General features: G+C 48.1%; 1 protein-coding gene across 1 annotated transcript; it reads right to left on the bottom strand.

Annotated features, from left to right (window-relative positions):
- Window positions 1–25,928, bottom strand: TRIB2 (tribbles pseudokinase 2). Its single transcript, XM_003272758.2, has 3 exons — window positions 24,225–25,928; window positions 19,255–19,547; window positions 1–2,407 (listed from the first exon to the last, which is right to left on the bottom strand). Exons 1-3 carry the CDS (start codon window positions 24,492–24,494, stop codon window positions 1,939–1,941), a joined length of 1,032 nt encoding a protein of 343 aa, XP_003272806.1. The 5' UTR covers window positions 24,495–25,928; the 3' UTR covers window positions 1–1,938.
- Window positions 25,929–27,455: the final 1,527 nt, after the last annotated feature.

Below are 27,455 nucleotides of genomic sequence, written 5' to 3'. Positions count from 1 at the left end.
TTTTAGTTAAATACGCACAATTTTATTGATTGAAGAGATTAGGACAAAAACATTAAACCAAATACAGGACAAAGCACCAGAGGCCATAGATCCCCACCATGCATGTCACCAATCTCTCCTCCTCCAAGGTACTTAAAAAATAGGGGAGAGGGAAGAAAAAAAGGTCCTTCTTGACACAGCACCATCTTCAGAATGTTAAAAAAAAAAAACCTTCTCTCCTTTATATCTTCCATTAGCAAAATAGAATCAAGGGCAAATCCATGGCCGCCTTGTCTCCTGGTTACGAAGGGTGAAGCCGCCCTCCTGGGAACGTGAGGACAGGGCTCCTGCTGCGCAGGCATAAAGCATCCAAGAGTCTGCACATACATGCCACACACTATTATGAAGCACAGATTCAAGTAACATTTACATACTAGAGTCCACGTGTCACCTACCCAAAAACAGGACCATTTCACAAAACATATACAGGCAGTCAAATCCGAACAAGTGAGGTACTGGGAACACAAATATTTATGCCAAAAGAGTTCTGTATCATACAGCAATAGAAAAGCCGTAATAAAAAACATTTTGCCACTCGAAATCAAATAAAGCTATCTAGAAAAGCCAAGTAAAAGGTTATTTCAGAGACAGAAATACTCAAACAAGGAAAAAAAATTACGTTAACTACAGCATGTAATATGTCATCCCAAGTCAACCCGTAATTGAAGTACTGGCTTAATACATCACAATGTGACATTTTCCTTAATAAATAGAAGAGTTCTTGAAGATACAAAGGTGCGTATTGGGATAGAGAGCTGTTTTTATTTATATCATCATAGCTTTCAGCTAATTATCCTTCCCGCTTGTCTCTACCGAGGGTTTTTGTCCAAACCAGAGGGCCTTACAAGCCAAAAGGATCATTCTCCGTAAAGAAAACTAAATAGCTGCCCTGTATTTTATACATGTGGGACAACCTGCTTTGTTTCACTAGTTTCTAATAAAACAAAGACAAATGCTTAGTTGCGATCAGAGTACTGCAAAAGCGTCGGACTCCAGGAGCTTGCTAAAATCTCAGGCCATTGCTATCATCTCAGCAAAGAGGAATGCCTGTCACACAAACCCTCATTGTTCAAAAGCAAAACATGAAAAAGGAGTTGGATTTCTCTTTTCCTTTCTTCTTCCCGTTTCTTTCCCCTTTTAAACTAAGATAGCAGTAATGCATCTGGACGTTTGACTTCTAATAGCTTCCTGCCACGAACCAATTGACACAAAACAGAATAGCTTGTTAAAGGACAGATTTTTTTCCCCTTCAGGGAGCAAAGCATTAACATGTCATTTCCTGACCAGGATATTAAATAGTTTATTTAGAAGAAATGAGTTGAAGTGAGCGATTAAGAGACACAAACTGGACTTTTGTTTTCTTTTAGTGTAGCACCCAGGTTTCATGTCAGTCTGTGTGCACCGAATTTTTTTTTTAAGTGAACCTCATTAATTACCAGCTAGGTGGTTGGCTTGTTTAAAAGAAAAAAAAATTCTTGGCCAACTGTTCCTTCCCTGAATCCTAACAAGAAGTTAAATGCTAACAGTGCGATGCCAGGATGTGTGTTTGAGGCAGAAAGTTTTGATTCTGTCAGGATCTGCAACTATTTTGGAACAAAATGAAAAGTGGGGTAGGCGGAAGTGGCCCAAGTGGCAAGGGGTGGTCTCCCAGGCTATGTTAGGGAAGACAAGCTCCAGCGGGCTCCCATTCATCTCACCCCAATCCGCATCCCACACTTCTTGCCCCCACGCTACATGGTCAGTCAGCTCCTTGAAGGTTTTCCTGCTCTGAACCAAGAAACTTAAGAGTGTGAGTGTCTTTCTTGCTACTCAGCCAGGCAATTCGTGTCCCCTGGAAGAACTCCTTTCCGCTGCCCTCGCTCACTCCTGGTACCTGCTAAGTCTCTGTGGGGCATGAGCTCAGTTAAAGAAAGGGTCCAAGTTCTCTTCCATGTTGACGTCCGGCACCAGCTGGTCAGACACTTCCTTAGCACCATATCCTGAATTCGAGACGCTAAAATCTGTAGAAAACCAAGGATGGTCCAGAATTTCCTGCGAGGTCAGCCGCTCTGAGGGCTCCCGCCGCAGAATGCTTCGGATGAGGCACTTGGCCTTGGGCGACAGAGTCTCTGGAATGTTGAACTGGCCACGCCGGATCTTGCTGAAGAGGGAGCTGGGTTCAATGTCATGGAAAGGGTACCGCCCCACCAACATGGTGTACAGCATCACCCCCAGGCTCCACACGTCGGCTGCTTTGCCCGAGTAGCTGCCACTGGTGTTCAAGATCTCTGGGCTTACGTAAGCCGGGCAGCCATGCTTGTCGGAGAGGGAATCATCATCTCCCCGCAGAATGTAGGCGTCTTCCAGGCTTTCCAGCTTGACCCGAGTCCTGCAAGAAAGGAGGAAAACATAAGCTCCTAAGGGTGCTCGGAGACACGTTACCACCAGCATCATAACATACCGGACTATAGTGTTTCCAAAGATTCCTCATTCACATTCATTCATTCATGCATTCATCTGACCAGCCAAACATTACTCACTGAGCACCTTCTAGCTGCCAGCTACTATTCCAGGGCTGAGGACACCCACATGGGTGAACAAGACTGACAAGGTCTTTCCATGCAGCTGATAATCCACTGGGGAGCTCAAACCTTGAGCACCTTAGCGAACCATGAATCACATTATCATCACCCCTGTGATGAGGGAACAAGAGATTAAGTAGCTTTCTCAAAGTCACATTTGCATAATGATAGGGCACCACACAATTCAAACCGAGATCTAACCAACCAGGAAGCCCACAGCTTTGTCTACAACTGTTGGCAGACTTGTAACTAACATGACAGAACACAGTCCACAAAGACCTTTCACCTTACTTGCATTTTGGCCTCACTACAGCCCTTTGTATTAGACATGTAGGATATTAACATCCCATTTTACAGATGAGAATATCCCATTTACAGATGAGACTCAGAGAGTTCGAGTAACTTCCCCAAACCTGTTAGCTGGGAAATGGAGAAGACTTGATCCCACATCTTCCTAAGTTGATGCTGCTGCTCTTTCTGCTATACCAGGTGCCTCTCTTTAGGACCAGGCAGGAAACAGGCAATGCTCAAGCAGGAGTGGACTCCTATCACCTGGTCCTTCTGAGGCTGACACCCTCATATCAAAACTATCTTCTTTCCCTGGCTGGGCCCAGTGTCTCAAACCTGTAACCCCAGCACTTTGGAAGTCCAAGGCGGGTGGATCACCTGAGGCCGGGAGTTCAAGACCAGACTGGCCAACATGGTGAAACCTCATCTCTACTAAAAATACAAAAATTAGCCATGCGTGGTGGTGCACACCTGTAATCCCAGCTACTCAGGAGGCTGAGGCAGGAGAATCGTTTGAACCCAGGAGGCGGAGGTTGCAGTGAGCTGAGATCGCACTACTGCATTCCAGCCTGGGTGACAGAGTGAGACTCTGTCTCAAAAAAGAAAAACAAAACCATCTTCTTTCCCAGATTTCCTGCTGCCTTTGTCTTCTGTCCTGCCCCTCATACTCCCAAGGCCTTGTCCTTGACCAGGTTCTAACATCTGACGAAGGTCACCCACATCTTCTGCCTGTGCACATCTGTGATTCCAATTTCCCACGTGTCTGTGCGCATAGGGTGTGTGTGAACAGAACCATGAGCCCAAGATCCTTCTCAAACTAGGCATCCTACCCCCAGTCTTTCCCTGCCATTTAAGGTCCATCGTGGTTACTGACAGGAAAGTAGGACTCTCCAGGTTATGCTCAAGAAAAGAGGTAAAGAAATCCTGCATTAAACTCCCTGGAACCCAGCACGCATCCTTACACAGTAAGATCTGATGTCATCGTTGTGTATGACATAAATTAAGTGCTCAGGAAATACTTTTGGAAGAGAATTGAATTCTTATCATTAACTATGCCTAATCTACTGTGAGGGCCGAGATGCGCGGTGACTTGTTCAAGGCTATGGTGAAAGTCACTGAGAGCTTCCTCCACCCAGCGCCCCAAGCTCCTAGACCAGCCTCCTCTCCTTAGCTCAAGGGCCTCCCAGGAATTTCTGTTTTCCTGCCCTACTGTTCTCTGAGTGGAAGGTTAGGAACTGCTACCTTCCCGTGCTTGAAATTGAAATCTTCCTCCGACTCTCCTCGCTAGGGCACTGCCTCACAGAGTTGTAGGTAGTCCTTGGTTCTCATAAACTCCGTTAATCTATCCCATCATCACACCCCTAGAGGCTTGCAGAGAAGGTGAGGAGGGATGGGGAGGACTTGCAGTTAGGATTAAGACAGCATCTACAAGAGCTGTCTCACTCACATCTCGTATTTCCTTCATCTCAAAAGCGCACATGCAAGCATCTGCCCTGTTTGCCCCGAAGTGCAAAAAAAAGCTCAAGTAAGCATTGAATAAGAAAAACCACACTGGGTCGTAAGTCAGAGCTTGTGACTCAAGTCCATCTCCTGCTGTTTCTCTTCCTCCGTCTGCCTGAAGGTCTTAGCCTTTCAGCGTGATCACCACAGCCACTAAGAGCCATAGAAGGGAGGCAAGGTTCAAATTAACCAAAAGATTGCTGCTGGGAGTTCTCCATAGCAAAAGGTTTGGTGAAATCCTAGGTTGACTCTAAGACCTCATATTTGGATTACAGGAGTTCAAAGCTCAAGGAGTGACTACGTTCCGTATTAATTTCCACCAACGAACAAACAATAGTTGTGGTCATGGGAAAAGGCACTGGGCTAAGAGCTAGGAAGGCAGTTTCCAGGCTAGGCTCTGTCTCTCACCTGCTGTGTGGCTATGGCTGAGTCACTCAACTTCTCTGTTTTTCAGACCTAAAGAGGAGCACTAGACAAGGAAGTCTTTAAAAAAAAATTTATGTGGTAAAATAGAAACAACATAACATGCACCATCTTAAACTATTTTTAAGTGTACTTCATTGGCATTAAGTACATTGACACCGTCATGCAAACATCTGGACAAGGCAGTCTTAAAGTCTGCCAGTTTTATCATTCTGGGATTCTGTAACACCCATCTCTCCCTTTTTTATGTGCTCACTCACATTCTATTATAATCTATAGAACACATACTCTTCGGCACCTACAGCTAATGTTCTACAAAAACAGGAAGGATCTATATGTGCTAATCTGGAATGGAGCTGATTAAAAACAAATCTCTTTTGTCCTTTTGGGTTTCCTAATCTAAGGTGGCGGATGGAGCTGACCCACGAGACTTACTAGCTGTCGAGATGTGATGGAGGTGAAAAGGTGAAACCCAAGGGGCAGAGGAAAGGAGGAGGAAGGCGGGGATCTCGAACCACAGGCACGGTGAGTTCTCTCCACAGCTTCCTCTACCCCATTCTCACCCAGCGCAAGCCAGACTCCTCATCTCCAATTTCACTGTTTTAGCAGCAGAATAGCTATGGAAAGAATTACAACCATGGAAATAATAGTAAGAAGAAAAACAAGCTCTCCCATCTGTGGGACAAGGGGCGGTCCAGTGGAACAAACATGGATCTTGGTATCAAAGGACCCAGGTTTTGCCCAGGTTCCTCTGCCCCAAACCTGCAGTGGTGATGCAGCTCATCCAGGTGGAGGCCTAGGGCTTGGTCACGGCTTCAGGGTGACCCCCAGGGACTCTCGACCATCTCTTGGGCCACACTCTCCCTCTCTCCATCCCAGCCTGTTTGCTGTTCCTCACATGCCCTGCTTGGCCCTAGTCCTTCTGAGGCCTTTGCCACAGTGTCCCCTTGCCCTAATTGTGCTTCCCCAACTGTGTGACAGCTCACTTTTGTCTTGTCTCTGCTCAAATGAAGGTTATTAAACTTGATCCTGTCCATCCTACATTGTGAAGCACGCCCTACTCCTCTTTTCAGCATGGGAGATATTGTACATTTACATTTCATGATTTACTATGTATCATTATGGTGATCATTTCGGGATGATCACCTCACTTCTCACCTCCAAGAGCCCATGGGCATGTGGCTGATGTCATTTTGTACATAGAGAACAATACTTCTTAAGTTTGCTGCTGTACCTTGAGTACCTAGACGAGTACCTGGCACAGAGCAGATACGCAATCCATCAATGACAGGGACAGTCCTGTTGTAGACCCCAGAGGGAGCTTCAGTGCGTTCACTAGGAAAGGAACAAGGGCCAGTGCTCTCCCTACCTGGCCAGGGTTTAGTGGCAGTCAATGAGAGCTCTACAGAGGATGGGCTTTGTAAATGACAGCATCGAAGAATCTCCCATAGTGATAAGGGGGTGGGGATATCAGGCATCTGTCAGTAAAGGTGGGAGGGAGATATGACTACAGGGACTTGAATTTCTTCTGGCTCAGCCTTGGCAGGGTGCAGAGCTCACCACCTCAAGCTTTTCGTGCAAGGGACTCTCGACCATCTCTTGGGCCACACTCCCTCTCACTCCATCCCAGCCTGTTTGCTGTTCCTCACATGCCCTGCTTGACCCCAGTCCTTCTGAGGCCTTTGCCACAGTGTCTCCCCACCCGAACTGTGCTTCCCCGACTGTGTCAGCTCACTTTTGTCGCATCTCTGACCAAATCCCTTTTCCATTCCTATCCCCTTCCAGGTCACAATTTTAGATTCTGACTTTCTCCTTCACCTCCTTCTGCCCCCAGGTGTCCCCACATTCAAAGCATCCTAACCCCTCTTTCTGGAAGCCTCAGAAAATGGTTAAGGCCTCCACTCTGTCCACTAACACTGGCCTTCCCCCAAGCTGGAGTTCATCTTTCACCTTTCCTACCTCAACATGAGCACATACAATCTAGGCCCAATACTTCAAGAATTTGAGAAAATGAAAAGACCATCCCACATGCTGCCAAATACCAGCTGCCCCTAAGCTCATCTATTCAACACTTCATGCTCCTTTCCTTCAGAGGCTGAAATTTTAGTGGGGAGGGCCCAGATCTGCTTGTCACATTTGGTTCAGCACGTGCTGCAGAAGGACAACCACAAAAACCAGCCCAGGTCAGAGAGCAAAGCAGTGTGCTGAGGCACACAGACCTGGTTCAAGATCAGGCCTTGAAAATTACAAGGTACCAAATGTCAGATGTCATCTATGTACCTAATGCATGCGAGGCACTTACACGTATAGTCTCTTTAAAGTTTAGGAGATCCATTTCCAAGGCCGGTACTATGATTCCTTTTCTCATGGACAATGAGCCTAACACTCAGAGAGCCTGAGTAAGCTCCTACGGCTGGCAAGGCGAGGCAGTGGCTGGGTGCTCGCCTTTCTTAGGCCTGACCCCACCTACTTAAGCAGCTGGCGGAGGAAACCACACCAGGGTTGCTCAGTTCACTAGGTTCCATGAAGGCACGCAGCACATGTGCTTCCCCAGTGTCAGGGGACAGCCAGTCCTTGGGGCAGGAGCCTGCTCTTTCTCTAGGGGAGAATCTGCATCCCAGGCAGGAGAGGGGCAAAAGACAAGAGAAGCCGGGAGAAAGGATGGGGAGGAGACGCAGGCTTGCTGGCCTTGGTAGGTCATTCTTTTGACCTTGCTTCCTTCTCAGAACACTATGAACTTGTTTACATCACTTCTAGGCAAGGGTCGAGGCAACTGGTCTGGATGACGTCTTTCAACGAGGACCTTCCAGGATGCATACCACGCGAGAGGAATGGAGGGAGGTCCCACAGGCCGGGGTGAGTGTCAGCTCTGGTCACTGTGGACTTGCTGTGTAACTGCGGGGAGGCTGCCGAAGGTCTCTGGGTCTTGGCTCCCTCCTCTGGGAAACAGGGCTGCCGGTCACGAGTCTCAAGAATGTGTATGGGGAGTCCCTGGTGGGGCTCTAGCACATGTCAGAAACGGGAGCAGAAATGAATGAACAGTCTTGCAATGGCTCACGTCCCCTCACAGTCTGGGCATTATGAATTTTCCAGGCAAAGGAGTTGATTTCCATAAAAACCAACAGAAGCATCTGTGGACCTAGTAATTCAAATGTCCCACTAGTCATGCAGGCATATAAAAGACATTTACCGAGCATTTACTCTGCTTGAGTTCCGCAGCTAGGCACTGGGGAGACAGACATGATAAGTAACACCCACCTTCTCAGTTTTTGTGAGAATTAACTGTAATAATGCAAGTACGGCACCTACTGAAGAGCCTAGCATGGTAGATCTGCAAAAAACTGGTGGCAACAATAATTATCGATCTTATTATTAAGAATGAACCTTTGCACCTACCCTCAACTCGAAAGCCTAGTGGAGAAGACAGGTAAGGAAGCATGAAATGCAAGTCCCCAGCATACAGCAGTAGATGTGAATTCTCATTCCTTCCTGGGTCTTTTGCACTTGTTCCTCCCCCCGGCTGGAATGCTTTTCCCCAGCTCTGTGCCCAGCCCAGTCCCCTTACTTTATTCAGTTCTGACTATAGTAATCAGGATATGCTTCCTGGAAGTGGTGGTACCAGAGATAGTCTGAGAAGAATAAACATTCCCCAAAGAGACAAGGGGTGGAGGGTGGTGGCAATTTTTGTGACTAAAACGCTGTAAATGACAATGGTTATCTCCAGTAACTTCTCAGGGGAAGAGACATCTCCCTGCCAGCCACCAGCCTGGGGCAGGATTGGTTTGGCCAGAGAAGCTGGATCCCTGCAGGCCTTTTGCAAACTGTGCCTGGCATAGGAAGAGAACAGCCTGCTTTGCTCTCAACCTGCTGAATGAACAAGGCTTACACGTGGGCAGCCTGTGTACTCAATGACGGCCCAGCCCAGTGCCAGGCCTTGTGTCACCGGATCCCGGTGCCAGGTGAGGAAGCCAAAACCAGCAGGGTGTGGTTCCTCTCCCAGCATCTGTGGAGCAGCACAGGTCGGCACTGAAAGCCCCGATTCTCCCCCCACCCCCATCCACTCTCAGCACAGGCTCCAGAGCTCCCTTGGGCCACTAAGTTGAACTACCAGTGTGGCCCCTGGTTCTTTCGGCCTCAGTTTCCCTTCTGTAAAATAAGAACAAATAGCTACAGGGCCTGAAAAGGGCTCGTCTAGCTTCAGAATTCCAGATGTTAAAGTTTCCTTTAATTCTTAAGCTCTAGTGATTACAACACACCGTATGATAGCCCAATAATAATTATAGTAACAATAATAGAAACTATGTGTGAAGCATCTGTAAGATGCTGAGATTATTACAGCTTGCATCCTTATTTCTCATAACAAAGTAAAAGACAAGTATGATATACGCATGCTTCCTAACAAATAAGGAAGCTGAGGCACAGGGAATTAAATGCCCTAGGCCATACACAGAGAAACTGAAGAAGCTGAGCTCTGAATCTACGTCTGGACTCTAATGCCGTTGTCCTTTCCAAAATACATCCTGGTACTAAAATCACGGATTTACTTAGGGCCAAAGAAAGAAAAACTTTTAAAGGGAGACCCTGAGATGATGGAGACAAATCTGGTGCAGTTTATTCAGCACTAGATCTGGTACAAAACCATCCCATTCATAGCTAACTGCTATAGCTCATGAGGTAGATACAGGTGGCTAGACCTGCCCATTTACTGGATGAAGAAACTGAGGTAACAGAAAGCAGATGTGACCTGTCCAAGGCCACCTCATAAGCCAGTAGCACAGCTGGGATTCAAACCCCAGTTTTTAACTCCAAGTTTAGTGCTTGATCCACAAGATCAAAAATAGTCTGCACAAGCAAATCACGCCATGTTTTTCAATCTTTAAACAGCACCGTGGGCTCTTGGCAGGAAGAGATCAGGACAGGGTGGGCCAGGGTGGGGCTGAGCTGGGAGTTCAGCCAGACAAAGTGGGCCTGGCAGGGATGGGAAGTCCGGTGGCCTAAGGTCAGTGAAATCCAGAGAAGTCACTGAAGGCCGTCCGGTCAGGTGGTCCAGATAGGCTTAAGGGTCAAGTGAAAAGGTCAGCTGCTGCCAGATCTGACCTTGCCCTGACTGTTACTGAAAAAGTACTCTGGGCAGCCAGTCCAGCTGTGAAAGCCAGGGTCCCACCAGGGGCGACTGCTACCAAGGGCCTGGGAAGGACCACCTGGCACCATTGGCACCATCATGCCGGCCTGGCAGCTGCATTAGAACTTCACAGGCCACTAAATGATGCCAAATAAATTGTCGTTCATTTAATTCTGGTTCATATATGCACAGACTTTTCCAACAGTCAGCTCTGAGAGCCACCTCTGCACCAGGTCTTGTAGAGTCAGTGAACCACCCCAACTCCTACCTCAAGTGGCCCACAAATTAGCAGGAAGAGCAACAGGTGAGCCACAGGAGAAGCATCTCAGGGCATCGCGGTGGAGGGAGAGATGTCTATATATATATACAACACCACACAATCTGGAAGGTGAGTGTGCTCACACCTATTTGATGCAGGAGACTACAGCAGCTTAGACAGATGAAGGACCTTGTTTGGAAATAGCACAGTTGGGATGGGACACCCAATCTGACTCAACTACTCAGGTGTTTTCTGCAGTGCCATCTACCCAGCCACGACAGAACCCCTGCCCTGTCCGCATGCAGGTGCACATTCCTGCCCTTGACTCCCATCCATGGTGCCTGGATGAACAGGGGAGTCTCATTGTACCCGAACACCTTCCCACGCCCCCATGCAGACACCACACAGGCACAGCCTGCAGGCCGCCGGGGCTTCGCAGAGGAAGTCCATCCTGTCGCCATAGGAACAGAAAGGGAAACCCAAGAAAGAGGATGCCACGCTGACAGGAATTCCTCAGCAATACTCCATTCACTCCCTGCATTGAGACATTCAGCCATGGCTCCTGAAGAATCCCTCCTCCCCCATATCAGTGGATTGGCCTCTCCGCAAAGCTTCCTCAGGCTCAGTGCTGGCCAGGGGCACCCAGCGGTGGTGTTGCTGCCCTGCCCGGTGGCTTAGGAGTGCTTCAGGGTCCAGAATTTTCCCAATCTTGTTCCAGGTGTGGGGTGGGAGTTCGCAGAGCTCAGGGAGGCCTGTGAGTGCATCTCTGCACCCACTGGCAGGGCCAGATAGGGACGCTGCACTTGACAGGGAGCCCCACACAGGCTTGTGGAGATGTGCGCTTAGTCACGTAATGAATGAGATCAAGTCAAAAAACCTGGGTCCTGCTCTTGGCTGTGCCACTAACACATTTGGGACCTTAAGTAAGCACACTCTCCTCATTTTTTGTAAAGATAAAAGGGTCGGGTTTAAACCCCCACTTGTTGCCCCCACCTCTTCAATCCCACTGCCACAGTTTCAGTTTGAGCCACCTCTTCCTGGAACCCATGCCCAGCTGCTATTACCCAGTCCATCCTTCACATATACTTCCAGAATCACAAACCTGTCCCTGCCATCCAGAAAAACCTTTCAATGGTTCCTTCTGGGCTTCACGTCAAGTTGGAGGTGAGGGGTGTGTCTTTCAGGCCCTGGACTCAGCCTCATCTCTGTCCTTGCACAGGGGACCCTCCAGCAGCACAGCCCTCCCTACACATGGCTCTTTGTGCCTCTGGCTTGACTCGTGCCTTCTGGGACCTCCCCATCTCTACTATAGCACTCAAGCCAACCTCGTGCAGGAGCTCATCACCTCCCGGAGGCGACCATTCTCCACACCGTACTCCACTGCTGGAACTGTTAAATAATGCTTACAGCTAAATAACTACTGAATAATGATTACGTCCATTAGACAAGGACTCTCTTGTACTGATTCCTGTACCATCGACACCTAGCGCTGTAGGACAGAGTAGGTGCTTAATAAATGTTTGCGAGATAGAATGACCCCCGTATCTAAGATCCCCCAACTCCAACATTGTATCTGGAGTTCAGGGCGTCTAGGCAAGACTCTTCTTTAGCAGTACGATGTCTAGATATCAAAGAAATTTCAAATAGGCTGGACTCAGTTCCATGATTTAGAGAAACTCCCAAGAGTATTGAGTAGAAAAAAACATTGAAAATGAGTTTCCATCCACTCCCTTCCACTGTCTATATGGCTAGTAGATTTTTCTTATGATATTCATGCCACTGGGACATAAGGGGCCATTTGTATATCCATGGCATCAACGGTCACACATTCCTAAGTACTGCTAAGTCCAGTGCTAGGCATGGGGGATAGAAAAAGAAATGAAGCCCATTGTATAGTTCCCTGGGGGAAAAAGAAACAAAAAACCCACAGAATGGAACAACAGGACAGAGGACTGCCCGCAGGGTTGGCTCATTGGTGGCCCAGTCCATGACTGCTCAGGAAAACCGAGTTGTGAGCCGAGTTTTGACCCTGGCTAGTCAGGTCCTCCTGGTGCACACCTGTTGCCTAACTGCGTGAGAAAATTCTTTCTCAGGGTTGGGCATAAGGGACGGTATTTTACCTGTTGTCTACTTCCTGGAGACAACCTAGTATTTGAGAGCTTGGGCTCTGGAGCCAGGGGCCTGGGTACCAACCCCAGGTCTGCCACTGGTTGGCCATTAGACTCTGAGGATCAATTTTCTTATCTGTAAAACGGTGAAAATAAGAGTATCTTACTCACTGGGTTTAAATTGATTAATTTAAATATGGTGGCTAATTAGAATTAAATTTGTGAATCACATGTTATGGGTAAAACATATGGTGGCCCCTAGATATTATTTCATCGAAATGTAGGTCTCATGAGAACAGGGTTTCTCTCTCACTGGACTCTGTAGTGTCCCCAGCACCAAGAATAGTACCTGGCATAATAGTACATAATAGGTGCTCAATAGATATTTGTTAAATAAATAATTGAATCCCCTGACCGTTGGGTTATGAGGCTCAATGACATCAGAGGGTGCCCGATAGCAATAATGACGGCTATGTATTCAAGTAGCTACAGTGCACCAGGCACTGTGCCGGGCACTTAACATATTAATACATCGTCTCTTCTCATGATTTCAGAGAAGGCAGGCTAAGACCATAGGGCTAAATGGAGTAATAAAAAAATGTGACCACTGTGCCTCCGCTCAGTTTGCTTGAAGACCCACACTAGCCCATCAACTAGTTACTAAGTACAAGCAGTAAGGAGCCCAGCAAGAAATCCTGCTGAAGAATACCTACTATTTAGTCTACTTATAAGCATGGAACCTGGAGGAAGCTCTCCCCTCTCTAACTGCGATTAGAAAAGCCCTTCATGAATAAAATTACAGCCTGCCATAGACACTGAAAACAATGTCTTAAATAAATGTCACTTCTGCATAAATCATTAAATTAAAAGGGAAATGATGGGTAAATTTCTCACTTGATGGGAAACTTTGAAAATAGCTCTCTTTGAAAAGGTGTCTCCATAGGGGATGTATAAGTTTTCTGGGCTCCCATTGATTCCAGGCAATGACCTAGACGCCAATACTCTACTTACCCCTGCCTCTCTCTTTCTGTCATTAGAATCCAATCTGAGCTGCTCCCACTCAAAAACGGAGACATTCCGTCAACAAATAGCAAGGCCCAACCTGTTTCAGGAGCAGTGAACATGAGACAGCCTATGTCCCCAGGAAGCTCCGAGCAGGGGAAAAGGACAGTCTACAGATGTACACACGGACCATGAGAATACAGTAGGAGATGAGCTCTGATGAGGAAAGGGAGTGCTATGGGAGAGAGATCACTGATCCACCCTGGGGAACAGGAGGCTCGCCAGCCTTCCCCAAGGGTTGGCAATACCTCCAGTACATAAAGGGGTTTCTCATAAATAAGGGAATTCCAGGAGCTCCGTTTCCTTCAAAGCAAAAACGAAAGGTATTTTCCCAAAATACAAAGCGCCTACAACTTGAAAAAATGTACACAGCTTTTAATGAAAGAAAAGCTGAGTGTGGTCTCCAGGTCTTCGATGCCTGCCCTCTGTACTCTGTTAGATACTGAGACCTCAATGGAGGCGGGTGCAACTTGAAGATCTGAAGTTAGAGCCAATAAAGATACTAAGAGCTGAGAAAGAGTGCCTTGACCTCTGTTGGTGGGGGAAGGAGAAAGGCCTCCACCCCCCGGGGAGGCACAGGTCTGTGAATCTGGGCAGGTGGCGTTTATTGTACCGAAAGCCCCTGGGCCACTGAGTTCCTGCAAAGAGTCGCAGCTTCCACCCTGCAGAAGCAGGTACTGACTGGCTTCCACAAAGCGGAGGAAATGAAACCTGTCACATCAAGAGATAAAGATCTTCTACCCAAAGAAGAAACATGTAAAGAGGCATGTTTCTCAGTTCACATGGGGTCCTTCTGTGCAAGGAAATGTCAACACTGAACTGAGACTGGAGGCAGAGTGGTAGAGGGATGGCAGGAAGCCTTGAACCCAGACAGAAATCCAATGGACAAAAGCAAACAGGAAGTGCTGTGGGAACAAGGCCCCACCCACCTTCCTTGAGCAGCGTAAGGGTGCACCTGCTCAAAGGGCTCTTCGCATCTTGAGTGAGCCAGCGAACTGGCCCTGTGACCACAGAGCGACACTGAGTGCAGAGGAGGCTTCCGTCAGCAGGAGCTCCCGTCTGCTGATGGCTGACTGTGTGCTATAGGTAGGAGCTCCCGTCTGCTGATGGCTGACTGTGTGCTATAGGTAGCAGCTCTCGTCTGCTGATGGCTGACTGTGTGCTATAGGTAGGAGCTCCCGTCTGCTGATGGCTGACTGTGTGCTAGGCATTGGGCTCCCTTGTATTAATACATTTAATTCCATGACGGAAGCCTTGTTGTTATTTCCACTTTGCAGACGAGGCAGTCTGGGCACAAAGCTTAGGTAATTTCTCAAGGTCCTTTCCTAACAAGTGCAAGAACAGGGATTGGAATCCAGACAGCAGCTGTGACTCTATATAGAAGTAACAGGACTTCTCCCAAGCTCAGGCCTTCCCATGAATTAAAATGGAATTGGAGGGGCTTGAAACATGGGGCTTCTAAGAATAGACTGATCAAGCAGGTCACCCCAATGCCACAACAGAGACGGGGAGGCGAAGTGCACAGGGCACGCACTTTGGGGATGTGCCCTTCTAACAGATTCTGAGCCCTAACTGGCAGGGTGGCCGCCACCACACACAGACCGTCTGAGATTTTACTACACGAACTGTGGATGCACAGGGTGTGGGCCAGGTGAGTTCAACTGGGATTGGAGATTCACTTCCTCAAAATGCTGCTCAATGCCTCTGGGCCCTGAGGTTTTCCTTTTCAGCAGTATAAACAAAAAGAACCAGGCTCTGCCCTGCACAAACATCCCTGGGAACGAAGGAGAAGCAGCAGTCCAAGGCCTGCAACACAGAAGCTGATTCAGGCACGGTGGGGTACGATCCTCCACTCCCTACATGTGCCTGCGGCCACCTACTCCAGTGCACAGATGGTCAACCTGGCCTTTCTGAGCCTCAGGTTCCAGACCAGATGCACTTGACCTTTGGCACTAACTTAATGATTATAATTAAACCAAACAGAGAGGAGGATGTGGCCTAAATCTGAACCCCTATATCACAAGGGTGCCAGTCTTCACCGAATAGGCTGCCCAAGTGAGCGACTTAATTCTTCAAGAACCCACGGAGTCCTGGGAACTGCTCTCCCATGATGGTACTATTTCATCAATGACTCTAGGAACAGCTGTCCCTTCATGAGTACCTGCCCTGCCCGGTGAGTCACAGAATCGTCTCATTTAACCCTCACAACTGCCTGACAGGAATGCCATTGTTATTTCTGCTTTGAGGAACCGCAGCTTAGAAACATTCAATGACTTATCCAAGATCAGGTAGCTAAGAAGAGCCAGAAGTTAAACGTAAAACTCAAATCAAAGTAAAATGGAAACAGAAGACTCTGAGCTACTGCCATTTCTATCCAGCAGCACAAGGCATGCTGGCATCAGGTCCAAACATAACGCTGGGCGTCATCCGTGTCTGCCTGCAAAGCTACCAGTGGGGGACTGGACTGGAGGCGTTCCACTAAGAACGTTTCCATGGATGGCCATGGATGCAGAGTCCCAGATGGCACACAATCGAACTTTAGGCAGGAGGAGTCAGCCCATAGGCAGGTCTTGTTCTGCACCAGGTGGTCCTCAGCCAATTTCATACGTAAAGCCTGCACTTTCAACCGCTTTCCAGATCACCAGAGTTCAAGAAGCACATCACTGAGAAGAAGACTGAGGTGTGTAATGGTCAGAAGATGAATAAAGCAGCACTTCCCAAATTTGCTTCTTTGCTTTTTCACCGTGGGACCAATGCCCAAAAGGTTAGAAAACAGACATTAACTCCATGGTTTAGCTTTCCAAAAGCCTTTAAAATTTAACCCATTGCTTCCTTACACTTTAGATGTTGTTGAGGGAGAAGGAAGCTTTAGCTCAACTAAAAGTGATGCAATTAGCATGGAAGATGAGAGTTCCCAGCAGCAAGCATGGAGCCAATGAGGTTCTGGGCCCCTGACACTTGGCCTCACACTCTTCCCTCGGGAAGTGCTGGCGATGTGCTCCATGTCGGCCACCATGCAGGCCAAATAAAAGAGAATCTGCCATGAAGCTCAATGCTGCCAGGAGGCAGAGAAGGAGAAATACATTGTGGAACAAAAAGCAGAAGTTTCACATTCTGGAATCCAGAGGTTAAAATACAAAACAAGAAGACAAAGGTGACTAGGCATGATTCCCCTTTCACAAAAAGTTGAGAGTTGGATTTTAGAAAAACAAAAAAGCTCTTTATCAATCAATCAGCTACTCTGAGAACATTCAAAATGTCCTTGAAAACAGAAGTGACCTTCTCAGAGCTGCCTGGACAGACACTTGTCATGTTCCTGAAAGGCAAGCCCACTGGGACCTCCACGTGACTTGGGCTGGAAGAAGAGCTCTGGATGAAATGACAGGATTTCTAGGCTGGCTGCACCCTCAGACTGGCTGTGCAACATTAAGCAAGCAAGGTGACCCTGCCATGAGGCCAAGTAACCTCACTGATCAGATGGAGGAGTTATCATTTTCTCCAAGGTCCTACACGGCATAAGCCTCAAGGCTGGCCCATGGGGCAACACGGCTGCATGGCCAAAGGGGCTATCACACATGCCACCAGCTGTGGGGCTACACCATGCTGTAGGGACTATATAGGCCATCTCCCTACAGTCCCTTACATTCTCTTTTTACCTTGGAAAATGCTCTTAAAATGAAAAAGGATTTTGCTTTGACATGTTTACTCCAGGCAATTGTTTTGGTTTCACATTCACACTGGATACTCCTTTCTGGTTATCTCCGGACGGGGTCATGCTCTTTCGCAAAAGTCAAACATAACTTCCAGACGGAATGTCAAAGGCACACACTCCTGAGGTTGGAAGCTTCTTCCCTGGGTCTTGGGACATCAAGGATTTTGGCTGTGTGACGACACACTCATAAAGGAGAAGCAAAGGCTGGGTGGGAGTAAAAGCCCGCCACAGCCCAGGTGAGGTCTGGCTGTGCTTCACTGGCTCCTAGCTAGCTGTGTGCACTGGGGTGTGCTCTCACCTCTGGAGTTCTGCCTCCTGGCAGCAAACCAAGAGCGTGCCACACACACTATGCAACCTCCGGGTCCACTTCTGTTCCCATGTTCTATGACTTGGGGACCTCCACCCTGCTCTACTCATTTGCACAAACATGTATTCACTATGGGGGTCCTATCCCTGAACAGGCCATTCTTTCTACTCGGTGGTGCCCGAGAGTTCCTCCCTATGGAAACGCAATCAAAGACGACACTTAAAAGCACAGATCCCTGCGACAGAGGGCATCTGCTGTCCCCATGCCCTCCGGCAGACAAATGAATTTCTTGAGAGCTGGCTTAGTAGTGAATGTGGCCTTACTTCTGCTCTTTCCTGGCCGTCACTTTGGAACTTCACCACGTTGCACTTTGGAGCTCTCATCTATACAATGGACATGATGATACTCACTTCTCCAATAGGGAGAGAGAATTAAGTTAAACTTTAACCTTACGGTAAGAGGTAAACAAATATGACCTCTTATTTTTGTAGGTGCAGTTATTAAATCTCCAAGAAAGGTGGAACATAGAAGGGTAGAGAGAATACCTTTGTCAGTGTTGTTGGGGGTTAACATATATTCATCTTCTAAATGAGAATATTCAAAGAAGCACATACGCCAATTTATTATTAATTGAAAAGACCTTAGAGCCAATATAGCATACAGAAGGTAACAGAAGGAGAAATATGAGGCTGGTAGAGGGAAGGTGGAAACAGACAGAGGACCAATCCAAGATCACAGAGGGTATCAAAGGCAAAACCAGGGGAAACATCTCCAGGCTCCACGGGCAGAGGCATCTGAGCGGAAGAGAAAAGGTAAGTGTGGCTCCACACTCTAGATCTTCCAACAGCTGCCCCTTCTCAGTTTGTTAATAAAGGTAAAGGCATTCACAAGCAAAGATCAAGATATGAGCTGGTCTCCACGTTATGTGGAGCCTCATTCAGGAACTACGGTGAGCAATGAATATAGATTTGTTGCCTCTGTCCCTCTAAACTCATATTCTTAAAAAGAAAAAAAAGGGCTTGAAGGGGTTCTTATAATCAAAATCGGCTGGGAGAGAAAGCAGGGCCCCAGCGGGGTCTGCTAAATAGAAGGTAATGAGTTAATGGCATAGCCCAGTTGCCTGCATCCTGTCCAGCTGTCTCCTCAAATAACCAAGACCTCTGCAGTGCCATGCATTTGCATCAGCAGTTTCCTCACCTGGAATGCGGTCTTTCCCACATTTCCTGAAATACAGTCATCTTTCGAGTCTTGGCTCCAAAATCACCCCTCCTATAAAACCTTCCTTGACTCTCCAAGTCCTAGGGAGAACTGACATGTCCCCACCACCCCAGTTCTCATCCCACCCAGCACGGACCTCTATTCTGAGCTGGTAGCATTTCCTCTATAAGTCAGTTGGCTATCTAATTCATCTAGATATTAATAGTACTGAGAATCGTGACTAATACCTAATAGAAGCTTAGGTAAGAGCTACTGAATGAGTGCATGGATGAATGAATTATAAATGACTGATTCTGGGTGCTGAGTGTTCTGCAGGTAGAATTTTCAAGGTCCTGCCTTTACTGGCATTGAAAATGTCACAGAGGTTTGCAGCCACCTTCGGAATTCAAGACACCCAATCATACGTATTCACTGGGTCACAGAATATCCTGGTACCTGTCCTTTGAGCACCGGATGACACCTTTAGAATAGTAGCTATTTGTTTTCCCAAAACACTTCAAAATTGCAATATTCACTTCCTTTTGCCCTCCTAAGATTCCTTCCCCTCATCTGGACTACAGACAGTAAAAAAAATGTCCATTCGAGACTTTTCTAGGAAGCTGTTGTTAGGAGCAGTCCATCACAGTACCCAGGTCTGGACAGGAATGAGACCTACCTCTCTTCGTCTTTAAAGATGAATTTCCGCAGCTTGAGGTCCCGCAGCACCAGCCCCCCATCATGGCAGTGGGCCACTGCCGAGGCAATCTGGTAGAACAGTCTGGCTGCCTCCTCCTCTCTCAGCTTCTTGCAGGTGCGGACGAAGGAATGCATGTCCCCATAGCTTCGCTCAAAGAACACATAGGCTTTGGTCTCACCCAGGATAATTTCAGTGATTTGGTTGATGTTACTATGAGCAGACAGGCAAAAGCACGGTGCCAGGGATTCCTGGTAGCAGCTGATATCAAACACCTACGACAGGATTAACAGTAAGACCAAAGTCAGAGGTGCCCCTTGTACAACCAAAACACAGAATGCTGCACCTCCCACAGGCATGGGCTTTTGAGATGACAGAAAATATGCTGAACTTGGACCCAGACCACATTGGCCCTGCCTCTTACCAGCTGTGTGGCACTGAACAAGTCACTTAACCTCTCAGAGCCTCCAAATCTTTAGGTCTAACATGGGAGACTGATACTTGACTCACAGTGTTGGGAGGATTATATGAGACAATGAAGGTGATAGTGCTTTGCAAAATGTAATACAGTACACAAATAATAATTTTCATTATTTTTGTCTCTAGCCCAATTGCGTGTTTATAGAACTAAGGCAAAATTGGAGAGAAAGTGATCCACCTCAAATGACATCAACAACACTTTATTTACCTTCAAAAATAAAAAAAAGAAAAGAAATGCACATAAACAGGCATTATACAACACATGAGCAACTAAGAGAATAAATAGCTAGCTTTTGCCTAATGGTCTCTAATTCAATACTTTCATTTTACAGATATGGAAACTGAGGCTCAGAGAATGAGCCAAAACTCGAGCCCCCAGTGGCAGAGGTAGGAATACGATACAATCCTTCTGAATAGGGAAGCAGCCTTGCTTCTTCCACTCTTCCCTCCACAGATATCTAACTCAATGAACCAGTTATGCAATGATTTTCTATGAATCAAAATTAGCCTGTGAAATGCCAACTCATTGTGGGGTTGCTTAAAAAGAAAAGGCACCATCAATACCTTTTGAAACAGACCTAACAGAAATTAACACTACAGAGAATTTTTGAGGTTATATAAAAAGCGCTTTCATTCATTTCAAGACCTCCACTAAATCAGGAATACAAGTCCCTGGGTCTGGAATGTGGTTTTTCTATCTGCCTGGGATGTGGGTAAGATGAATCTATTCAGTGTGTGTGTGAGCCAGGGGCATGCGTGGGTGAGCTTCGCTGGAAAGCATCTAAGGCAGGAACGCCCTAACAATACACTGCATGCTATCAGTTCACAATCATTTAGCTGCCTACATCGCTTTTTCACTAGTCAGAGCATACTTTCTTTGATCATCATTTTGCAGTGTGATAGGAAATATGCTGGACTGGAAGTCGGCAACCTTGAAGCACTAATCCTGGCCCTGCCACCAATAATCTGGATGAGATGGATAAAGAGCTTAGGGTGACTGGACCTACCTCCTCTTCATAAAATGAAGGTGTTGATTTAGAACAGTGTTAACCTTTTTTTGGGTCCTGATGTCACATAAAATCTGATAAAAGCTCTGTTCCCTCTTAGCTGACAATGCCCATTCTCAAATGCATGCGCAATACCGGATTCATTTTAAGGGGATTCACGGGCTTTCTGAAGCCCATCCAAGGCCACAGACTGCTATTTAAGAATCCATGAGTTAAGTTGCTCTAAGCTTCAAAAAATTGAAACAAAATCTGTGAGTCAAACAGGGATGTAAAACCTCAAGAGAGTTGCTGCTAACCCGGCCAAGGAAGCAAAGTTAACAGTAATGTTGTGAATGAACCATAATGAGGCATCTCAGAAAAGCGGCACAGCTGCTGCCACTATAACCTAGAATTTAAGAAAGAATACTTCAACATCTCCAGAGACCACAAATCACACACTGATACTGTCAAATGATGACCCAAGAGCAGTGACCTAAGAGGCCTGTTCAATTAGGAATCTGAAATGCTTGAATCAACTTTAACACCTTGACTGCAGGCAACAGAAACCCAGGGAAGCCTCAAAAATTTCAAGGAGTAATAAGCTTTGCAGTGGCTAACGTAAACACTGCATTATATAATGAAGATGATGTGTTCTGAAATACCAGGTTGCAGCTTCTGTCGCCAGTGCTCACAGAGTTATGATTATTTATAATCTACTTCCTGTTTCCAGGTGCATTTACAAAAACATAAAAGGTGACTTTTGCTCAGCACTTTTAGCCTATTATCCTGCTCCACTGCTGAAAAACTGGAGACAGAATTTTTTTAAAAACTAACATATTTGTGGCAGCTTCAAATGTAGCCATACCTTTTGTAGAAGAGACCAAATTCCAAGATGGTGGACAGAGTACGAAAAATAAAATAAGTACTTATGTTTTCCCACATGAGAAGGAGCCAAACTTTTATTAGTAGCTATCAGGGGCATTTAGGGGCTTGGACTGGTATTTAAACAATCATCTTCACGTGCAAAATCAAGCCACAAGCCTGGTGCCAGCTTCTTTACATATTTAATTTGGAGCCTTGGTTATGTAATGTGACAGTTCAGATAAGGCAGTAAGTTAGGCCATCATTAATAACATTTGCAAAAAAAAAAGTATCCATTCTGCCAAGATAGTAATTATGTCAATCTGCACAGTAGCTACCAGTATCTCCATGAAAACATACAGTTAAAGATTCCTTAAAGAGCCTTCATTCATCTAGCAAAAGTAGGCACATGGAGACAATAAGCAGCCTTGATTATTTTGTTTAAATGACTCTGGAATCTGTATTCCTCCAAATAGTGTCCTATGGAATTCTCTGCGCAGTCCCCTATAATAAACAGCATCTTTACATTTGATCTGTTTTTGCAAAGAATTTTTTCATTGGTCAACACACAGCTAGGAAACATGAACCTTCTATTCTAAGACATCAAAAGGAACTGGATTCAATGTGTAGATTTCACTGAGCCTTAAAGTAAGCTAAGACACCACAGTATATATATCTCTCAGGGCAGTTCAGAGAAGCAGCCTTATAAAACTCTCTTGGAGCTTCTTAGGAGATACACAACTATGCTTGCATAAGAAGTCACCCACATCATCCATGGTAAAAAGTCAGGAAAACAGAAGCTGCTGTGTCTTAAAGGGATGACCTCTGTCAAGCAGAACAATGATACTGCACTTAAATCCACTTGCAGCCACACTGTAATTGGTGAGGGGCTGATTCAATCTTTGCAATAACTAAACCAGCAGATTAAGTCCAATTTGAGGCCAGAGCGCAAGTCTGCAAATGACACTGTAAGGTCAGCCCAAAGTGAAATATGTCTTGCAAAATCTGGAGAAAGAATGAGCAGAGGCCAGAGTCACCTCTGATTTTAAACAAAGAAGTAACAGCCAGATGCCCCTGCAGAATTTGGCTGCAGAGTCCCTATACTTAAAAGCAGCTCCAGTCTTTGAAAAATATTAAAATGCTGTACTGAAGTTGAGCAAAAGGAATGAAAATATTCACTGCTGGGTGATTGTGCATATTTCATACAAGAGTGGCAGTTCTGTGGAATTCATTCATTTCAAAGGATGACTATCCTATTGTGCAACCTTGCAGACTTCTGAGAATTCAATCCAGCTACTGAATTTTGGTTAACCGGGCACAGTTACTCTGGGTCTCAATAACTTAGAGAAGATGCAAAATACCAAATGCTCAGTACAAGCAAAGGGCAACATTTAAAGAGTCTCCGATTTCCGCCTAAGGGCTGAACAATCGCAAAACTGACTGGAGATCTCCACTAAACCCAAATTTTGCAATGAAATACTCCAGTCCACTATGAAATAAGGCAAGTCCACAAAGTAGTCTGTGGTGAATGGCAAAAGCGCGATGTGTTATTTGCAGCACAACCGTGCCCAGTGACCATTTCAAAGGCAGAATGGGTCCCCCACTCTCCCCTTACCCCCTCAAAAAAAAAAAACAGCAAATCTAAAATTAAGTGACAATGAATCCTTGATCTATGTCCAATTCTGGGTAGTAGTATGCTCTATTGTATTTTCTTTTTTGCAACTATTTCGCCCCTCATCCACTTGTCTGGGGCCTGGTGGGTGCACACAAAGATACACAGACACACATATACATAAACCAGTCACTGTTCAGGGTTAAAGACAAAAAAGGAAACCGAAGTGTCCATCGCAGTGGTATTACCACTGCCGATCCCTAGGGCTCCAAACGGGAGCCTCTTAACCTTATGGGCAAAGGTGCGTGTTCAGGGGGGAACGGAAGAGGGGGCATGAGCAGGCAGGGAAGTCTAGAGATGGGGAGGGAGACCAAGACCAGAGAGAAGGACCCAAAGCATTCACTATTCAGCAGAAAGTGCCCCGGCTTTGATTTCCACCCCAACCCTCCTTTCAAGGCTCCAGGCAGAAGAAAGGTCTTTGTAAACTCCTTCCCTGCGCTGGGCCCCTGGGCTCAGCCAGAGGGGGCACCTTTGTGTGTCTGTTTTAAAGGGCACCTTCGGAACAAAGGTTTAACACCTGCCCGCTGCTAAGAACAATGGCTGCGAAAGGAACGAAGTCATCAGTCTTAAAATTACCGGGGGATTCCCTAATCCTTGTTGGAAGGGGAGGGTGCTAGACACAGGAAGAAATCCCCCCCGGGCAGCGGGACCCGGCCTCGCGCAGAGAGCTCCTGGAGCCTTCGGTGCACGCGTGTCCGCGGCCCCCGCGCAGTCCCGCCGCCCTCCCCTCCCCGGGCTCTCCCCGAAACGCCCCCACTGCAGCCCGCCCCATTGTCTGAAACGGTCTAAAAACTTCGCAACTTATCGAACCTGAGCAAATAAATAAATAAACCCATTTAATAAGGCCACGGTAATTATCCCGCGAATCTCCCTCTCCCAGACTCGAGGGCCTAGCGCCCTCCCGCTCCCTCGGGCCCCTTCCAAAGGCAAAAAGCAACCCCCCGGCCCTTTACCTTGCACACCAGCTCCTCTCCGCTGTGCAGATGCACGGCACGAAAAACGTGGTCTCCCTCCAGAGGTTCCAACAATAAGTATTTCCCGATACAAGAAACGCAATGCGACAAGTTCGGAGTCTCGGGCGGGCTCGGGGAGCCGAGGTTCGGGCTGAAACTCTGGCTGGGCTCCGCGGACCTTATAGACGACAACTCTTCGAAATCCTGGGTTTTGTTCCGCGATCTCCCATATCTCGCTATTGTGATGGGGGTAGACCTGTGTATGTTCATGAGTGTGAGGATCGCACACGACAAACAAAAAAAAAAACCCGCTGGAGAGATGAGTCGCTGGCGAGTGCGGCTGCAGGCGCCTCGGTGCCACTGATTTTAAAAGGGAGCGAGAGGGGAGGGGACAGGAGAAGGGCTGCGTGGAGAAAGAGTTAGAAGCCCCCAAATGGGCGCCGCCGGATACCTCGTCTGCTCTGAGCCCGGCTCCCGGGGGTCCTCGGTCGGCAGGCAAGTCGGGTCCTTTTGTTACCCCAAAGCAGTCGGCGATGTGCAGAATCGCCGCACTTTTAGTTACTCTGTGTGTGTGTCCCCGGCGTGGATCTGGATGAGTACCCGGGCTGCTAAGGTGCGGAGCTGCAGCGCCAGGGCTCCCGACGCGACCCCCAAGCCGGCTTCCGAATCGCAGACGGGGCGGAGGAGCCCGCGGTAGTTTGTGCAGTCTTCGGGGCGCTCACGGCGGCGGCTCAGTCCCAACGCGTTAGAAGCCAAACAAAAAGAGAAAGGAAACAAGCACGGGTCTACCGGCTGGCGACGCACGGCAGCCAGAATCCGCGCTGCACCCCCTTTTTTTTGGTGGAAAGGGTGGGGGGCGTGTAAGGGGGGTGCAGGAGAGGGCAGTTACCTACGTTTTAACTGTAGATGGCGTCTGAGGCTTTTCCAAGATCGCGAGCTCTCCAAAAATTAAACAAACAAACAAAAAAAAGAAAAATTGCAAGGGAGCATTTAACTTGGAGCGGTCAGCGCTGCCAACAAAAGATTGCAAAAGCTGGGCACAGAGTTGCGGCGCGGGCTGGGCGCAGGTACCGCGACAAAGCCCTGGGCTCGGCCCGCCGCGCGGAGGTCAGCACAGGCTCATGCTGTCGCCGCTCGCTCGCGCCCCGGGTCTTCCTCCGAATGCAGCCAGACGTGCAGGAGAGAACGAGGACAGATTGGCGGTCTCCGATTTCGCCGGCACGAGCTTGCGGGGGTCCTGCGGGCGCTGCAAGGGGAGCCGCGTCCCTGGCCCTTCCAACGCGCGGCGTTCCTTTGCCCCTTTCCCGCTGGAGAACTGGATCTCTTCCTGGAATAATTTGCAATCACCCCGTCTCCCCCTACCCCGAGACCAAATTGCCCGGTGGGGTTTGTTTTGGAGAAAATTGACGGCTTGTCTCCTCCTTCTTTGATTTCTTGCTTGCCCCCCCAGAGAAAAGAGGGGACCGTGTATTTAAAAATTAAAGGGGACGGCCGACGGTGCCCGAGGCCAATCCCCGCGCTCAGCACGCCCGCATCCCCCGGCGAGGCGGTATTAATAGTTACTTACGTGGCCGGGGATCTCGGAGCGAGCGGGGCCGTGTGTGCGCGTGTGCGCGCGCGCGCCTCGCTCGCGCTCGGTCTCCCCATTCAATGTCACCGACACATTTCCACAGAGCCTCCGCCCCCCCCGCCGCCCCCGCGACTGGCTCAGCCCAGAGCCGGCCCCGCCCCGCCCCCGCCCGGGCCCCCCTCATTGCGCCGGGCGCCCATCAATCAGCCCAGCCGCTGCCAGTCCTCGGGCGACTCCCCGCGCCGCTGCCATTGCAGCTCCGTGCCGGGGGCGCCAGCCCCGGCCTCGCAGCTCCCTCGTCTGGACGGGGAGGTAAACAAAGTGCAATATCCTTCCGCGGCCGGCTCGGGGCCCCGGGCGCAGCACGCTGGGTCTCGGCTACGCGCCCCGCTGCGGGCGGCTGGGCCGGGGTTACCAGCAGCGACTCCTGAGCGATTCCCCACACGCTGCTCCCGCAGCGCCCGCTCCAGTACTTCGTAGCTCGTTCATGCTCCTGGCGCTTTTCCCCAGAAAGCCAGGCACGCTGTGAGCATTGGGCCCCCAGGCTCAGATGTGGCCCTGAACGAGGAGCTCTGTTTTGGAAGAATGTGCTTGCATCGGTATTGCTGCCTGGAGTTTCGAGAATTCGTTTCACGGTATCTCCCCGACATCCTCCTCTCCATTTAAAAGGAAATCCATTGCTTCCTTTAGTTGGTGTCACCGCTTACCCCCGATCCCCACATCGTGGGCTTGTATTTCTAGTATTTTCAGCAGAAGAGGAACTGAAGGCATCTTTTGACTCAGGTCAAATTTAATCACTAATTCTTCCCTTCCCAGGGCATTGCCTGGAGGACCTTGGAGGCCAAGCTAGACAAAACCTTGCACCCACACCTCCAGGGAGCGCTGTTGGGTCCCATCCAGGGTGCTGGGCATCCTGAGTCCTCTTCTGTTAGCCAGGTGAAGGCTGCAGTTTCACGCCCCACCCCACCCCCCCCCCTTCGCCATCCCCCGAATTATTCTTAACTTCCTTGGGAGATTCCAGTCCGCGGGCTTCGACAGGAACACAGGAGGAAAGGGGCTTGAACTCAGGCAGAGGCTTCAAACGCCACCCTTGATCTAAGATATCCTGGTGAATGAGAAGCGATCTAGTAGAGGACAAATTTAAAAAAAAAAAAAAATCCCAAGGAACTGAGAAAGGGGAGTTGGGACGACTCCTGGAGCTCTCTGAGCTTTTGCATGCGTGTAGTGTATTTTCCACTGGAGAGGGGACTAAATTATTTATTGTCCACTGTAGGACACTTTCAGTAAAAGAAGGGAGCTATTTATAATCGTGTCCACTTGGGACAACAGCCACTCTAATGATCAGGAGTCCTGGGAATGTGGCCAGGGATGGAGAGGACACTGACTATAAAGCTGCCACCCAGCAGCACAGAGTCAAAAGGAAGGTTAAGAAGTGGCCCCGTGCCTTCCAGCACCTCTCACCATCCTGCTCGCCACAAACCTGCCGAGGATTCAATCCCAGATCCCAGGAGAATAGATCTATTTCCCTAGGCGATCACCAGGACCACTGACAGAGCAGGGTCCCCTAATCCAGTCTTACCCCAGGAAGACACTTGGCCTGTGTTCGGAACAGTCTCGAAGCAACCTCTGCTGTTGAGTCAGAAAGAGAGGTGCCTAGCCTC

The sequence above is a fragment of the Nomascus leucogenys genome, chromosome 19, assembly GCF_006542625.1.
Source record: "Nomascus leucogenys isolate Asia chromosome 19, Asia_NLE_v1, whole genome shotgun sequence".
Taxonomy (NCBI): domain Eukaryota; kingdom Metazoa; phylum Chordata; class Mammalia; order Primates; family Hylobatidae; genus Nomascus; species Nomascus leucogenys.
This window is presented reverse-complemented; position numbering and strand designations above follow the sequence as displayed.